At 62.6% G+C, this 16055-nt stretch overlaps 3 protein-coding genes across 3 annotated transcripts; all 3 read right to left on the bottom strand.

Annotated features, from left to right (window-relative positions):
- Position 1: 1 nt before the first annotated feature.
- Positions 2 to 1933, bottom strand: CHLRE_10g446050v5 (uncharacterized protein). The gene is made up of 6 exons (XM_043066887.1): positions 1685 to 1933; positions 1406 to 1488; positions 1116 to 1231; positions 749 to 940; positions 148 to 315; positions 2 to 28 (listed from the first exon to the last, which is right to left on the bottom strand). Exons 1-6 carry the CDS (start codon positions 1905 to 1907, stop codon positions 22 to 24), a joined length of 789 nt encoding a protein of 262 aa, XP_042920284.1. The 5' UTR covers positions 1908 to 1933; the 3' UTR covers positions 2 to 21.
- Positions 1934 to 1981: 48 nt separating this feature from the next.
- On the bottom strand, positions 1982 to 7742 carry CHLRE_10g446000v5 (uncharacterized protein). The gene is made up of 9 exons (XM_001698231.2): positions 7309 to 7742; positions 6964 to 7202; positions 6598 to 6683; positions 5789 to 5994; positions 5532 to 5662; positions 5180 to 5272; positions 3506 to 5054; positions 3218 to 3271; positions 1982 to 3049 (listed from the first exon to the last, which is right to left on the bottom strand). Exons 1-9 carry the CDS (start codon positions 7546 to 7548, stop codon positions 2714 to 2716), a joined length of 2934 nt encoding a protein of 977 aa, XP_001698283.2. The 5' UTR covers positions 7549 to 7742; the 3' UTR covers positions 1982 to 2713.
- A 1265-nt stretch (positions 7743 to 9007) lies between these two features.
- Positions 9008 to 14603, bottom strand: CHLRE_10g445952v5 (uncharacterized protein). The gene is made up of 6 exons (XM_043066886.1): positions 14509 to 14603; positions 13390 to 14392; positions 11969 to 13249; positions 11606 to 11851; positions 11212 to 11511; positions 9008 to 11098 (listed from the first exon to the last, which is right to left on the bottom strand). Exons 2-6 carry the CDS (start codon positions 14374 to 14376, stop codon positions 10130 to 10132), a joined length of 3783 nt encoding a protein of 1260 aa, XP_042920283.1. The 5' UTR covers positions 14377 to 14392; positions 14509 to 14603; the 3' UTR covers positions 9008 to 10129.
- Positions 14604 to 16055: the final 1452 nt, after the last annotated feature.

Below are 16055 nucleotides of genomic sequence, written 5' to 3'. Positions count from 1 at the left end.
TATGGTCATATGGCTACTGCCTTAGCAACTGTTCCGGCGTAATCAACGCACAACACACCCAGACACTCTGCAGGATCCTGCGGTTGTCGCCACTGCCCGGGGCCGGATGTGGGACTCAATGCAATCGCACCATGCAACCGCACTTGCCTGCGTATCCGCTTGCGGTGTTCGTTCACCAGGTAGGGGAAGGGCACGTTCTGCGGCGCGAACAGGCGCGGCCGGTGCGGATTCTGCATTACCGGCCTTGCCGCTGTGTTGGCAAACACCTTGAATTGCCGGTTCTCCATAGCCTCCGGCTTTACGCAGTGCGTGTAGCTGCAAGGGCGGGGAAAGCCGGGGAGACAAAGCCGCCAGCACTTTCACTCAGAGCTTGCATCATCCAGGGGTATGCCACCACCGCTGGCGAGAAGGGCCCTAACCACGTTCTCGCCCACGGCATTCAGGGGCCCAAGGGGCCTAGTTTTCAGCGTTTGGGGGGGTCCGCCCCCCCACCCCCCCCCACCCCCCGGAAAGGGGTAGTTGGCGAGATTCGGGGCCGTACGCAGCCCCACGCGGCGAGAATGCACCCGGAAAATGCCCTTCTTTCTCGCCTGAGGGCCTACATTGGGGCGGTTTCTTGCCGCTCACCGAAGATGCAAGCCCTGCTTTCATTTGCACCTTCCCCTGCAACAACACAACCACCACCAGCTCCTGCCGCCTCCCAGCCGGCGCGGGGCGCCCTGTCAGCCGACCACCACACAAATCTCACCTGGTGGTGACGGGTCCTGCCGGACGGGCCGTGTGATTGCTGCTGCCCACCAGCTGCCAGTGCACCGCCAGGCCGCCGAAGCCCGAGTAGGGGCGCAGCAGCTGCTCCACGCTGACAATGCCCGGGTCCATCAGGACCAAGAACTCGTCTATGTCTATGAAGCCCAGGAATGAATGTGACTTGCTGTGGTGCCTGCAGGCAGCGTACGAAGCGGCGACAACAAGCGTGGGCGACAAGGTCGGCCGAGGGTGGAGGAGCCGTACGGTTTGGGAATGAATATACACTTTACAACCCCAAGTGCACTCATGGGGATAGTCAGTGCTTACGTGGAGCTGCTGCAACGACCCAGCCCCGTGCATGAACTTACTTGACACATTTCTTGTATGCGTAGCCCTGCGCCGTCAGCAGGAACTTTTCTAGAGAGGTGGGGCGCGCGTCGCGGCTGTACTTCTTGTGGTGCCCTGTGAAATAGGTGTAGCTCACCTGCGCAATAATGCAAAGTGGAGAAGGCTTCAATAAGTTCAGCTTAGCGTGTGGAAGGAGTGATGAACAGGACTAGGTCCCGCAGGTCGAGAAGCCCCGGTTCAAGGTAGGCATTTCCCGGATCACAATTTACAAGCATTCGTGCAGCCGCCCATCACGCAGCCGTGCACTCACAAAGCCACTGGCGATGTGGTCCTCCAGCTGGCTGGACATGCGCTCCTGACTGCCGTGGTCGTACAGGTAGATGCGGGAGAAACCTGCAGGTCCCGCGGTGAGAGCATAATCTTTGTAGAGGCGCGGATTCGACAGCGCGGGCTATGTGCCCACTCCCCCCCTTCATACACGTGCGCAGACTAGCCCTGCCCCACAGACATAGCGTGTGAGTCCTGCACGCCCCCCGGCCCTGACTGCTCCCTGGCGACTGCCTCCAACTCCTCCCCTTGCAACACGCACCCAGGCACTTGTGGTGGTCTACCCACTCCCGCACGTAGCGGTTCTCGTTCTTAGCCACCGCGCACAGGGCCGCAAAGCCGCGGTACACGGAGGACGAGACCTGTGTCGCCTGTGCGCTTTGATCCGTTCCCGTATGTGCTACATCAGCTGATGTGGCATACACAGATAACAGTACCGCGCTGAGTAGAAGGTTGCCCCAGATACGCAGCGAGCGATTCGGCATCCTGGCGCGCCGCATTCAAGCAGCGTTTGGTCCTCACCGACTGCACGAGAATGAAGCATTACCATTTGGTCGTTTTCATATTTGGGTTCAGCGAGAAAAATGTGATAGTACAGGTTTTGTCGCAACTTGTGTCGAGCCTTACACGCATGTTCGATTGCTGCTTGCGGCCGAGTAAGGTCGTATGTTGAAGTGCTTGTCAACGTACCGTATGGTGTCTCAACTGAAGTACACAGGACCGGATTCAACCATCGTCAGTCATCTCCACAATCGGCACGCCCACGCCCTTCGCCAATCCATAAGTCATCGCACTACTTCACCACGCAAACCGACTTCGACATACACTGAAAGACAATTGCTTTGGAACAATACTCAACAGTTCCGCCCCAATCCACGCGGGTTGTAGTCCTAACCATGCTTAACCGCGCTTCTCATCAGCCGGGGAGCCGGCTTCACATGGGTCAGATGGGCTCCTTCTCCTTCTCCTCCTGGCGCCAGTTCCGCATACGCTCTCTGCTCTGCCGGCGAGTCCAACCATAGCAACATGTTTGTCACACGCCACACACTTACTCATGCTTTCATGCGCCTGCATAGCTGCTAATCTCCCCCAACAAAACTCCCGAGTTCGTGGCATCCCGCACCGCCAGGCAGCGGGCTGTGCTGCTTCCACCCGTCCCGGTTGACGCATGCCAGACGTGCACGCGTAAGCTGTCACACGCACACGAGGGTCATCAGCCTCCATTCCGCTGCTGTTCGAACATGTGCGCTGAGGTTGCAGGGCCTCGGGCAAGGAGGCGTACATGCGTGTCCTACATGCCCACACCTGATCCAGACGCCACGCTGGGCGGCGTCCGCCGCCGCGGCATGCCCGCCGCCCACGCGTCGTGCAGCAGCCGGAAGCGCACCGCCATAGCCGCGCCGCCGGGCGGCACCGTGGCGCTTACCGCGCCAGAGCTGGCGGGAGATTTGGCCACCACCTGCGCCAGCTCCTCCAGCTCGTCCTCGCTGTCGGCGTCGTACTCGAGACCCGGCTCACTGCCAGTCTCCACGCCGCGCAGCACCACCGCGTCGGGCGGCGGCAGGTAGCCGCCGTTGGCGTCCGCGGCGGCAGAACGCAGGTGAATCTGCGGCAGCGCCGCGTCCTCCTGTGGGGTGAGCGTAGGGCAGGGAAGGAAGGGGTGATAGCGGAGTCGCTGATTGCAGCGCATGTACACAGCGTCTTGCCCGGCAACATGGGGAGACCCTGAAGGCCAGGATGAAAGGCGGGCCATAAACAAGTTTCGGTGTTCACGGTTTGCAACCAAGCCGCTCACCTGTAGCGATTCCAGAATGGCGGGGCTGATGGAGTCCTGTGCGAACTCATCAGGCTGCAATCGTAGACAATTTGGGTAGGCGTGTCAGTGCAATAGCCTACACAAGTACACATCTGAGCAACACCACGACGGACACTCATCATGTACCTCCCCACCCCCGGGCTTGTCCTTGTGTTGTTGGGGGTCCATTCACTCTGGCAAACCCTGCCGCCCCTGTCCTCCCCTATCCCGTGCCACAAACTCCGGTGTGTACCCCGGCCTCCTCGCCCCCAGTCGCCCCGGACTCACCTGGAAGCGCTCCAGGATGTGCAGCACGCTGCGCATGCTCAGCGCCGCGCCCACGTCCAGCCGCACAGCCCGATCCACCAGCATCTCCTTCGGCATCATCAGCAGGTCCGCCGCCGCGCGCAGCAGCGGGAACAGCGGACCCGGACCTGCACCCGCGCCAACCGCTGCGCCAACCGCACCGGTCGTGCCCGCGCCCGCCAGCCCCGCGTCCGCGCCACTCGCGCCGCCGCCCAGCAACGGCTGCCCCGCCGCCCACTGCTGCAGCCGCGTCACCGTCATCTTTACGCTCATGCCCCCGCCAAACGTCAGAACGCCCTTCGCGAACGGCAGGCTAGCCTCATCCAGCTGTGGGATGACGCCGCCGCCAGTGGTGCCCACGCCACCGCCCGCCGCTGCCGCTGCCGCCGCCGCCGCCACCGCGGCGGCCGCGGACCCGGGTGCTGCGGCTGCAGGGCCAGCGGCGGACACCGCCAGGCTGCCGTGCGGGTCGTAGTCCGTGAGGAGGTCCGCCACGCCCGGCTGGTCTGCCCCGCCCAGCAGGTGCGCAAACAGCAGCAGGTCCACCCGCTTCAGCGCCGCCAGCAGCACCTGCTGCCGCAGCAGCGCCGAGTGCCCGCCAGCCACCTGCTTGGTGAGCGCCGCGCACACCGCCTCCAACCCCTCAAACCACTTCTTGATGGCCGCCTCCTGCAGCGCCCGCTTCGTGGCGGCTGCCGGCGCAGCCGCGCGTGCCCCGCCGGCCCGCCCCAGCACCGTGGGCAGCAGCACGCGCTCCCACATGCGCCCCAGCAGGTCCTGGAACACAGCCCGCTCCAGGCGCTTGAGCTCAGGCACCAGCGCCGCCGCCGCCCAGTGCTCGCTGCCAGGGGCTGCGCCCGGCGCGCCGCCCAGGCCGGCGCCCAGGCTGCCAATGGATGCGCCACCGGCGCTGACCGCCGCGGCGACGGCGAGGCCCATGCCGCCCGCGGCCGGCGCCAGCACGCCCGCCGCAGCGGCGGCCAGCGACAAGCCGCCCAGCATGGCGCGCATGTGCACGGCGTTGGACCACCAGTAGGACAGCACGTCCAGGCCATCGCCGGAGGAAGCCACCTGCGCGCGGATGACGCGCAGCGCCGAGGCGCCGAAGTGCGGCCCGTCGGCGGAGCCCAGGCACAGCACTGTGCGCGCCAGGCGCCGCGCAGGCACGTGCGCCGCGCGCAGCGCAAACGCTGCGGGGTCCTTCACGCTGGCGGCGACCGGGCTGACAGAGGGCTGCGCGGCGCCTGATGATGACTGCGTCATCGCGCCCAGCCCCACCCCGGGCGGCCGCCGCGCCATGTACACGCCCGCCTCCAGGGCCGCCGCTGTGAGCAGCTCAAAGCGCAGCGCCACCAGGAGGTCGGAGTCGGCGGCGGAGGCGGCAGTCAGGCTGAGATTGCTGCCGGCGGCTGGAAGCACGGACGACCCCGGGAAGGCGCGGCTGCCTTCTGCAGGTGACCGCCCGCCCGCCCCGTAGCTGTCGCCGGTCCCTGGGTCCAGCCGCCGTGGGCTGGGAGTGCCTGACATTGCCCTGTAGTTGGTGTTCATCGTGGTCGTCATGATTAGCGCACAAGGGGGGCACATGATTAGCTAAAGGGGATGCACAGGTGCCCTCGACCTGCGTGTCATGCATATTGAAGCCCAAAGGGCACTCACGCTTTTGCCCGTGCCGCGTGCATCTCGCGAAGGCTCATGCCGCCGAGCCCTGCTGCCGCTGCCTCAATGGCGTTGGGCCCAGAAGCATGCGGGCTGCAGGACATGGCGGCGTCAGCCAGGCCATTGCCGGGTCAACAAACGGCTGTAACTTGCACGGGTACACCTTCTATCGCACGTTTACTGCGTCTCCTCGCCCCCGTCCGTTGCAAACCGCTAGTCCGTTGCAACAGGTATGGGAAACCCCCATCGGCCAAGCGAATTGTGGCCGACTGCGTTAGGTGACAATGACCCTCAGCCGGGCCAGCGCCTTGCCAGACTCCCCCCCCAAGCCCCTCTCTGCCTACCGCCTCACCTTGGGTCTGCCAATTGGCTGCTGCTTGCCGGAGTCAGCTGCTTCACGCTGGTCTGCGGCGTCATGGCGCGACTGCCGCCCGGCGTCAGCTGCCCGGCGAAAACAGGCTCCGCCGGCTCGTCGTGCGACTCCTACAGGCACGGTATGTCCAACTTACCACATTCGCCAAGCCAAAGAACATGTCTCAAGCAGGGAATCTGGCCACTCAGCAACTGTATACCGACAAGCTCCGCCCCCGGCGCCCACAGCCCACTCACCTGGATGGTGTCCATGACTTTGTTCATGGGGTCACCCGCCACACTGCCACGGGTGCCGTTAGCCGCGGTTGGTCCGTTGCCGTTCCCAGGTGGCGCGCCGCCCATGGAGCCCGTCGATTCGAACCCGCGCAGGTCCTGCTCCTCGTTACCCTTGCCCGTGAACTTAAAGCGCAGGAACGATGACAGATTAGCGGTCATGCGCGAGCCTGTGTGTGAGTGTTGAGAAAGAACAAGGGAAGGGGTCAGAACTTGCATGCAAAATGTCACCCAAGGAGTGCGCCGCGACGGGTACTACATCGTATAACGTCCTGTCGTGATAGCGCGGCGAAAGAGCTCTACAAGGGAGCTCCATACAACCATGTCCCACCCCATTCATCAGGTTACCCTCGCCGGGTGGGGCGGAGGCTTTGCGGTCCCGATGCACCGTCACGTGCGCCTATTTTGCGCCGGCACAACTCAACCCAATGCTGCTGCAGTCCGCCTTAAGCACATACACGTGCGTGTATGGCTTTGCTTGTAGTACGATGCACTGAGACTCAACGAAGGTGCGGCTGCATGCTCTTATGGTCTGCAAAAACATGCCCCCCGCTGGACTTCACGGACATCGGTAACAACGCGCCTGCTGTACTAATGTTCCTGGCTACGCCTTCACTTCTTATATAATCATGGATGTAACCCCCCCCCCCCCCCCACGATGTAGCATCGAAAGAGCCAAAGCGCGGGCCCGGCATCAGGTCAGATACACGGTCGAAAGCAGCTTGCAAATGCGATTTCCCTCAAAGCCTTGCACCCTGCCCTTCCAGCCGCACCGGTCGTGTCCGTGCTCATTGAAGCAGTCTCGTCCGGCAGCCCTGAAGCGGCGCCGCCCTCCCGCGCCAGCTTCTTCCACCGACACCTGCACATTACCACCGATGAGCACCCGGTCATCAGCATGGCACCTGCCATAGGCACGGTTACACAAGGTCCTGACCTGCTTGAATCCCCTGTCCAAGTCCTCACCCCCTGCCGCCCCCCCGTCCCGGGCTCGCGGCACGGCGTGCCAGGCAGGCTCCGCCGCGGCAGCCCAGTACCGGCGTCCAACGCTGGACACGCCGCCCGGTGACGCTGCCGTCACCGAACTAACCCTCCCGGGCGCTATGCTAGCCATCAAATACCCGCCTCAGCAGCCTGCTTGCCTGATTGTGACCATAAGCTGTGGGTCGCCGACGGCAGCGTGGATGCCTTTGTTGCACGAGACCATAAACGTGCGCGTCTCCTGGTGCTCGATCGCCGCATACTCTGACAGGTCGACGACAACCCGCCCCAGCGCGGCCGTGGCCTGCGTCCTGCCGTCTGTCTCCAGAACGGCAAGGATCAAGCATTTCTTCTTGAAGGGACCCAAGCCCCCGTTGCTTGTCGAATGCCCGCTGCTCGCCTACGAGGGTCCGTCATATGAAATCATGAAAAACCGCGACTGCAGTGGCCCCCGCGATGAATGGGGCTGGCGGTTGGCAGCCTCGCGACTTGCAACGGGCGCGCACCTTGTAGAGCGTCACCGGCATATCAAAGCGCTCGTTGAAGCGCACGACCGCACCCAGCCTTCCCGGCTGCCGAGAAGGATACACTGAGCGCGTAGCGCCACGCCGCCGCTTGCCGCGTTGATAGCCCACAGCGATGGCTCTCGCGCCCTCGGGCCATGGCGCCAAATTATGCACCACAAAGGAGAATTCAAACCGCGTCGCTGTAAGCTTCTGCTTGACCTTGCTGCCGAATGAAAACATTTTACGAAAGAGCTACCAAAGCTTCGGGGGCAAGTGGTGACCTCTAATAGCTGCCCCTGTTCATCCCTACTGCTTCTAGAGGTGTCAAATTCAAATCATTTGGATAAACGGGCAGGAAATAGCAGGCCGGGGGTTGTGTCGCTGTAGTCTGTCGCTGTCTCCTAGACAACGAAGTAACCGTTTGGTAATATAAGATGTCTATGTGATAATAAGTGGTGAGCCCGGCACAAGCGGCTCAAGCAGTCGCCCAGTGTGCGACGAGCGAGCAATTGGGCGCCTGCCCTGAAGTTGCTCCAGCCCTCTGATGCACGTTTCCTTGAGCGTTATCCATACCGAGTATACATCAAACGTTCCATCTTATCGAAAGCCAAAGCCTCGTAGCGTGCAACAGCTCGCGGTGTTCGCGCCTGCGCCAGGGCAACCGGGGGCAGGGCAGTCGTGACGGCTTAGCGTTGCTGTAAGCTTACTCAATCTGAGTCACGGCGTCGCCGGCGTGGTGTTCGTGCACATGGGCGGTTAACCTCGAGCTGGAGGGTGGGGATGCTCAGAAGTACTGGTGGGCAAAATGGGCACGCCCTGGACACGTCTTCCTCAAGAGACTCCGCACGGTGTCGGGTTCCACTCATCCACCTCGTCCAATACCTCCACTCAGCCCCAGAACCTTTACCGGAGTACCGGGCACGGATGTTGTTCCATCCTGACTGCCAAAACGCCTGCGGGTCTGCCGCCCACCAGACTAGTCACGTACAGTTACGATGCGTCCCCAAAAGCGCACATGGCTACCATCTGGCAGGTCCTCGTGCCTTTAACCAGCAACTGGTGTACTCCTCCGCGTCGCCCTGCTGTTGTGTGCTGCTGTGCGTGGAGTGCGACGGGACAGGCACGGGGACAGGGTAGGGGCAGGGTGGCATAGTCCCGATAATGTCAACGACGTCGTGCTCGTGCCGTCTTCAATATGCAACGTGTTTATCTGCGTTAAATGTGCCACCATGTGTGTATGGTAGCAGGCAAGCATGATTAGGCAGTGGGCCTGGACCGACTACCGGTGCACTGGGCGGCGGCCTGCGGACGTTGTGAACTTGTGATGAGTGCAACCAAGCGCAGAAACCAACAGCAACCCACCTGGGACTTGCATGCCACCAGTCAGTGCCCAGCATGACATGTAAGAGGGTGCGATGGGACAGGGTAAGGGCCAGGTTGGCGTAGTTCCGTAGTGTGCAGCGTATTCCCAGACCCCATTCACCCCAACATTCAACTTGCAGCGTCAAGGCAAGGTATGCATGGTTGGTATGTCGCCGGTGTTACTGTACCGAGACATCGGCACTTCGCCGACTTGCTGGCAGGCTGGTAGTTTGCTGACGCGCATTGCTCACGCTCGGGGCGACATGTAAGAGGGACCACACCTTCATCGTGCAATCGTGATATCCCACCAGCAATCATGCAGAGGACGCCCAATCAATGTGCTGATCCGTTACAGACAGCAACACACCTGCATATGTCACTTATTGCGCATGGGTAGACCTGGTCGATTTGGCGCCCACGTCCCACATGCCAATTCCTCCCCCGCACAGGGCTATGCCAATCAACCTGCCCCTCACCCTGTCCCATTGCATCCTTGCCCCACACGCCCGCCGCCTACGTACGGCAGGGTTGCACGGTTGTACCCCTTGCCCACGGCACAACCAGCGCATTCATATATTCCGCGTGCTCCTCTTCAGAAACTCGCGCTCCCTTCAGGTCTTCCCTCCCGCATGTTGGCGTATTGCGCTGGTTGGCGCAAGTCCGGGTGATAGACCTGTCATGCAATGCTTTGAAGCGGTACGGCTATGGGCAGGAGTTTGTAACCAGCGATGAAACAGCCCTCGCTCGCTCGACTTGCCTGGACTGCCTGCACACACCCATTCCCAGTTTGAATGCCTACTGTACATGAGGTACTATATGCTCGAACACCTACGGAGGCCTCGTCGTCTCCATTTGGCATTTCTTTCTCTGGTGTTAATGTGGCAGCCGTCTGCATAGACCGACTGTGCACGTGTCACTTCAACTGGCGAGCCCACGCCAGAATATGCCCACCTTCCTGCCTTGCATACAGCGCCTACCTTGACAGCGTGCCCTATCAGATTCCTTGGCCGGCGTCCACCTGATCCACCGCAATTTCAGCAAACAAATACACAGGTTTAGATGCCAGAATGCCTGACGCACACCTTGCAAGCCCAAAACTGCAGTGCACCCTAATGCGGCACAGTACTCATACACGTGCACTAACCGGGGTGAGGCGGCTCTCAGCCACAAAATTATCAGTGCACATTATTTCGACAGCTTGTCGCAGCCAGTAGCGCACTAGCACATTGTAGTCGAATGACCTCCCGTCAGTCCGGTGCCCCCTCCCGTACCGTACTTCTCTCTCCTTCGTCGTCTCGGCCCCGGCCCTTTGAATGGCCGAAAGCACGGATCTCAAGGCGCTGGCCGCATTCCACGGCCCGCCACCAAGGAAGCGCTGCGACGCCCTTCACACAAACACGAACCTGCTGCACTAACCTAACCGAACATGCTCCAGGGGCCGATGGATGTCTGTGGAAATTTACGACTGCTCGTCTATGTCACTGTCAACAAGGTATATAGGGGACCGGGTGCGGCCATCGAAACCAATTGGCGGCCACAACGGCCCCGGCGACCCCGGGTCCCGCAAGTACTCCTCCTCCCCCCCTCCTCCCTGCTCCTCTTCCTCTTCCTCTTCCTCCGTCTCCGTCTCCATCTCCTTGTCCTCCGCCGCCTTCTCCGCCTCCAACAGGGCGCATGGGTCCATATTTGTTGCACCAGAGGCATGCGCTAGCGACGCGCTGATACCAACTGCGCCAGCGCCGCCGCCACTTGGCACCGCTGCTGGCTCCTGGCCTGGCATCTTTACGAGTACTTCAGCCGCCTTGCTCGCAGCGGGTGGCAGCTCTCCAGGGCCGCAGCTTCTGCTTCCACCCAACTCCACGTCAACCCCCGAGCCAACCGCTGCCGCTTTGCTGGGTTGCGGCAGCGGTCCCAGGCTCAGCCCCGGCCCCAGGTGCGGCGGCGACTGAAAGTGGCGCCATGCAGGGTCTGGCGTGCCGTCAGGCCCGTCGCTCGGCGCCCAATCAGCGACTGCCGATATCGAGGCGCTGCTGCTGGGCAAGTCCTTGCGGCCACCACTTGTCGCTCGAGCGTCCGACGCCTGCTTGGTTGGCTGCGGCCCCGGGTCCGGCAGCTGTAACCCGCCCTGCATAGCCACGCTTGCTGCGCTTTGCAACAATACTGCAGGCAGCGCGGTGTCTGCCTGCGGAGCCACAGCACCGCCTGGTGCACCTGGGGCCCCAGGCTCACGAGCCAGTGGCGATGTGGCCTGCATGCTCCGCTGCGACGGCGCTGATGGCAAGCATGAGCCACTGCCGCCGCTACCTCCAGCCACGCCGCTGCTGTTAGAGGCGGCAGCGCTGCCGGGCGCCAGCTGCGCAAGGAGCAGCAGAGCATGTCCCGCCATGAAGAGCGCCCGCTGGGCCTCTGGCAGGCCAGCCGCAAGCACCTGTTGTCACATCGGGGAGCAATCGGCGGTTTTGCTTTCTGTACACACAGAGACCACAACCTCTCGACCAGTCTACACGTGTGCGTGTGTGCCGTGTGTAATTTACTACCCACCTCTTGTGCCCAGGCCCCGCTGGCCCGGCTGAACAGGTAGACGGACAGCACCTGGCCGGTCGCTGGGCCCTGCTTGAGTGTCACCGAGCTGACCACGTAGCGGACCCTGCCGCTGGCGGCAGCCTCAGCGCCGAGCTGACCGCCCGGATGCTGCGCTGCGTCTGTCAGATCGGCATGTAGGCCGTGAGCGGTGGTGAAGACCAGCGCCTTCACGAGCTCGGGCTGGGCCGCGAACGTCAGCAGGCCCACCTCAGGGGCCAGGTAGCGGTATGAGCGGATGTGCGGCTCCAGTTGCGCGACCTGTGTAACATGCACGTAAACGTCCCGCAGGTGAGCCAGCACTGTAGTGAAAGCTTGATGTGCATGCGCAATGCAAATCGGCGAAAGCCCATACCTGCTTGTCCTTGGCCGCTGCGAAAATAGGAAGCACCCCCACCCCCGCCTGCTGCAGTAGCTCGGCGAGGCCGCTGAATGTCCTCTCTGCCGGTCGTGGCTCGTTTAAGGCGGGCAGCGGCGCGACCAACAAGCGGGCACCTTGTAGACACTGCACGACGCGAGAAGGGGTCGCGGACACGCCCGACATACGAGGCACGGAAGCAGACGCCTGGGAGGTCCAGACCAGCTCAAGAGCGCCTTCCCACTGCAATAGGATAGGTTTATGATGCATGCGTTAGAAATAGAATGCAGGACATGGCAAGATCGCAACATAAGGCGCCGCCAGGCTTAAACGTATGGGGATGTGCTTGCGAGAGCTCACCGCAACAATGGTTGCTGTGGCTGGATGCGGTTCCTGATGGTGCTGAGATTGCTGCACGTGGGTTGCTTCCGTTGCCGCAGTTGCCGGAGGTGGCACCGAAGTGGCGGGCAGCGGAGCATGGCTACGGCCCTGAGGGTCTTCATGAAGCCGCGCCCCGCCGTGCGCTTGCTGCTGGTAGCCTGCGGGGCCCGCGCCGCTTCGCCACCGCTGCTCCGCTCGCAGCGGTTGTCCGAGCGGCAGGCCTTGCTGGTGCAGCTGCTGGTGGTGCTGGTGCTGGTGCTGGTGTGAATTCAGCTGCTGCAGGTACGGCTGGTGCTGCTGGAGCGGTTGCGGGTGCAGCTGCTGCGGGTGAGGCAAGTGGGGCTGCTGGGGTAGCTGGGGATAGTGGCACGACGTGTATGGCGGCTGGCTGAATGGCTGCGACGGCACTACTGCAATGGGCGCCCCTACAGCCGCTGCTGCGTACGTCCCTCCACCCGACCCAAATGCGGCCCCTGCATGCATCGAGGGCTTGGGAAAGGCTGCCGCCGGATGCGCGCTCGCGGCATGCACGTGGGGTGGCTCGGCCCGCGCCTGCACCGGCGGAGCCACTGCGGGAGAAGGCGACTGCGATCGGGAGCTGGTTGGTGCGGGGGCCGGTTGCCGGGTGCGCTGCAGCGGCCGCAGGTGCGCTGGGGTCTGCTGCATTCGCGAGCCCGGACCGGGCCGTGGCGGCTTCGCAGCGGGGGCAGAGAAGGTGAGAAGTGGAACCGCTGCCGCCAACACTGCTGCGGATGCTGACGCAGCGCCAGCCGGCCGAGCGCTGGGTGGGCCGTCATCACTACACGCCGACTGCTGTGGCACTTGAGACGCAGCGGCCTGGTTGTATGTTGGCGCCTGCTGGGGCGTGGCGTGTAATGGCGGCTGGTGGGGCTGTGGCTGCTGCGGCGGTAGGCCTTGATATATTGCGCCCGCCGCACCACCCGAGCAGCTGGCGCTGCCAGAAGCCGCTCCCAGTGCCTGTTGCTGTAGCTGCTGCCTCTCTTGCCCTGGCTGCCGTTGCTGTTGCTGCTGCCGCTTCATGGCATTGAAGCAGTTCCGCACGTGCACGTCCGTCGGCACCGGCTCGCAATTGGCCACAAGCTGCGTTCCCGCCTCCGTTGCGCGCCGCTTGCAGCAGCTGTAGTGCTGGCGCGCGGCCTCCGGCAGGCAGGACAGATTCACCTCGGCACCGTCCCCGCTTAGTGCGCCGTGCCTTTCGGCACAACGCAGCATCATGGCGCGTGCCCACAAGTATCCCTTCTGCACACCGCAGTTTTGAAGGCAGGGTTTGCATGCTTAAGGGCTGCGCAAATCATGCAATAGCGGTAACAGCCGAGCTGGAAGCCCGTGTGCGCATGCAAAGTACGCTATTGTCCTTCCCTGGAGCCCTGTTTACATACCTGGAGCTTGCTCCATTCCATGAAGTTCGCATCCATGCCCTGTTGACGACCAGGTCCAGCCGTGTGGTTCGGCGGCCCTTGCGGCCCTTGCAGCTGTTGGGGCTGTGGCACGGCCGCAAGGCCGAGTCCTCGGCCCTCAGGCTGTGCGCATGACTTGTCATCGCCGAGCGCCCTGCAGCAGTCCCCGGCACTGCTCGCGACGGGACCTAGTGCGACGCCGCTGCCGGCCACGTGTGTAGCTGCTGCTGCAGGACCCTGCAGACCGTTCACCGCCTGTGGCACGTGCTGATCAAGGCGCGGGCGCTTCGCCGGTTGCCCGGTTACGCCGCCAGCCTCCTGGTCGGCGGCCTGCTGCTTTGCGCCCGCTGCAGCCATGGCTGTGCGTGTGGCGCCCTCGCCGTGATGCAGCGCCAGCCGCTGCCGCCGACACTCCTGCTCCTTCTCCACCGCTGCCAGCAGGCTCCGCAGCAGTGCCTCCGTGTCATCCTCCAGCAAGGCCGCCTGCTGCTTGGCCGTTTCCTCGCTCTCTCTCGCCTGCTTCAGCTTCGTGATGACCGCCAACCGCGTCCGGTCTAGCTCCCCGGCGTGCTGGTTGAGCTGCTCCACATGCTCCTTCATTGCGCGGCAGCGTTGCTGCTGCTTCCGCCACTGCACCAGCGCCACATCTGTCCTGAGCTTGCTGCGTGGTGCAGCCGCTGCAAGCTGAAATGGCTGGCCAAACTGCTCGCCTACTGGGCCAAGCTCAATCTCGGCTTCTAGGGACGCTCCCGCCTCCCGGGCCTGGTGCTTCGTTTCCGACAGCTGGCTCGTCACCTCCTGCAGCTGCGCCTCCAGCTGTCTACAGCACTGTTCGTAGTTGACTGCACGGCGCAGGCGCAGCCTGCAGGCGAGGTTACGCAGCAGCTGTAGCACCGCCAACTTCACGGGCGGCGCTGCGGCCGGGTGCAGGAAGAGTGCGTCCGCCCCGAGCCCCTCCTCACTCGCCATCATGTACTCCAGGTCCCTGCAGAGACGACGTTTCATGGCAATACGCGTCTTGAAGAGAAATGCTACCATAAAAGACAGTTAAAGTGCGCATCGCCACAGTCACCCACAATCAAAATCAGAGCCCGTGCTCACCAAGAGTCCTGCCACTGAAGTTTTGAATCGCCCGGCTCCTCCCTTTCCGGCCAAAGCCGCTCCAGCGGCAGCCGAAGCACCCCCCGCCAGGCGAGGTACCGACATTTGCTACATGCGCAGCTTGGTTGTGAGGCTGCTGAAGCTGGGGCACCTTGCGCGCCGTCCCCGCCACAGGCTGCGTTACAGCCAGGCCCAATGCCCGGCGGAGGAATCACGACATCTGCGCCACGCCGTCCGCCGGGGCCTGCTGCGTCTGCCGTCGCTGCTGCAGCCGGCCATTCCCATTCACTGTTCAGCAGTAGGAGGCCATCTAGGCGGCACAGCTCCACCTCCAATCCCGCGCTTCCTCCACCTTGGTCACTAGCTGCCGCCGGCCCCGTGACCACTAAACGGTGCAGCGGCCGCAAAACATAACCCGCTTCTGTTTCAAGACCGTGCGGCGGTATGCTGGGGTCGTGGCGGGGGCTGAGCCTCACCAGGAAGCCTTGCAGCAAGACCTCAAGGGAGGCCTCATGCGTCGGAGGGTCCTGTTCGGTGGCGGAGAGTTGCAGTCCACAGTGGTTGCAGTCGTGCTTATCTAGTTGTTGAGCAAAGCACGCGCCTCCTTTTGACCAAGGCCAAGCATGTTGGAGCGACTTGAGACTTTTGTGAAGCTATGTTTGTGCCGCCAGGATGGGCCCATGCGCGTTGTGGCGAGTCGCTGCAGGCGATAGCTAGGGTGATAGCTGCATGATAGGGGGCTAGCTGCGCCGGTGGCGGTGCTACCGTGGCGGGAAACACACAGTTGAAGAGCCGCACCTGGATCCTTTCCCATCCAGCTGCCCTTTCAGCAGCCTGTCTACTCCCACATGTTTTACTCACCGCGTGTTCGGCAGGCCAGAGCGTGAGCAAAGCTTGAGCCCCGCGATGGAGTTCATCAAAGTGAATGCCGCTCGCTAGCACATCGTACAGCTCTAGTAACTCATCTTTTGATAGAATCAGTTGCAGAACATCATCACAAGGCGACATCCGCTCCAAAACATCAAGTCCTTCGCGGCGGGCGGGCGGGGAAACTATCCCCTATGTGCATACTAAACAAAATTACTTTCGCAGGAGAATGAGCATTCTGCCAGCAATTGCGGGAACTGGTTGCGCGTGTCGCTTGCGTTGCCTCTAGCTCAAGAGATAGGCTTTAAAGTCAGAACTTTCGTATGGTGATAATCAGTAGGAGAAATGTTTTAGCAGCTATCGTCATGCTGCGGGAACACCATGCTGCGCAGCATCGCACGAGCGGGAATGAGCATGGGATTGAAGCAGGAGCATATGCGAGCGTGGGTGACTGGCAAGGACAATGGGCCCGGGTAACGTGAGGAAGGGCAAGCCACAAGGGATGGGCAAGCCTTTCACAGGGCTTGCATCTTCCAGGGATAGGCGGCTGCCGCCGCTGGCGAGAATCGTGGCCTCGCTCACGGCACGAGGCCCCCTGAGGCCCAAGAATGCCTGTGTTCTAGCGTTTCGGGAGGCCCGGCACCCAAAGCGTGCAGATACGGTAGTGCTTCAGTAAGGCT

The sequence above is a fragment of the Chlamydomonas reinhardtii genome, chromosome 10 (genome assembly GCF_000002595.2).
Source record: "Chlamydomonas reinhardtii strain CC-503 cw92 mt+ chromosome 10, whole genome shotgun sequence".
NCBI lineage: Eukaryota > Viridiplantae > Chlorophyta > Chlorophyceae > Chlamydomonadales > Chlamydomonadaceae > Chlamydomonas > Chlamydomonas reinhardtii.
This window is presented reverse-complemented; position numbering and strand designations above follow the sequence as displayed.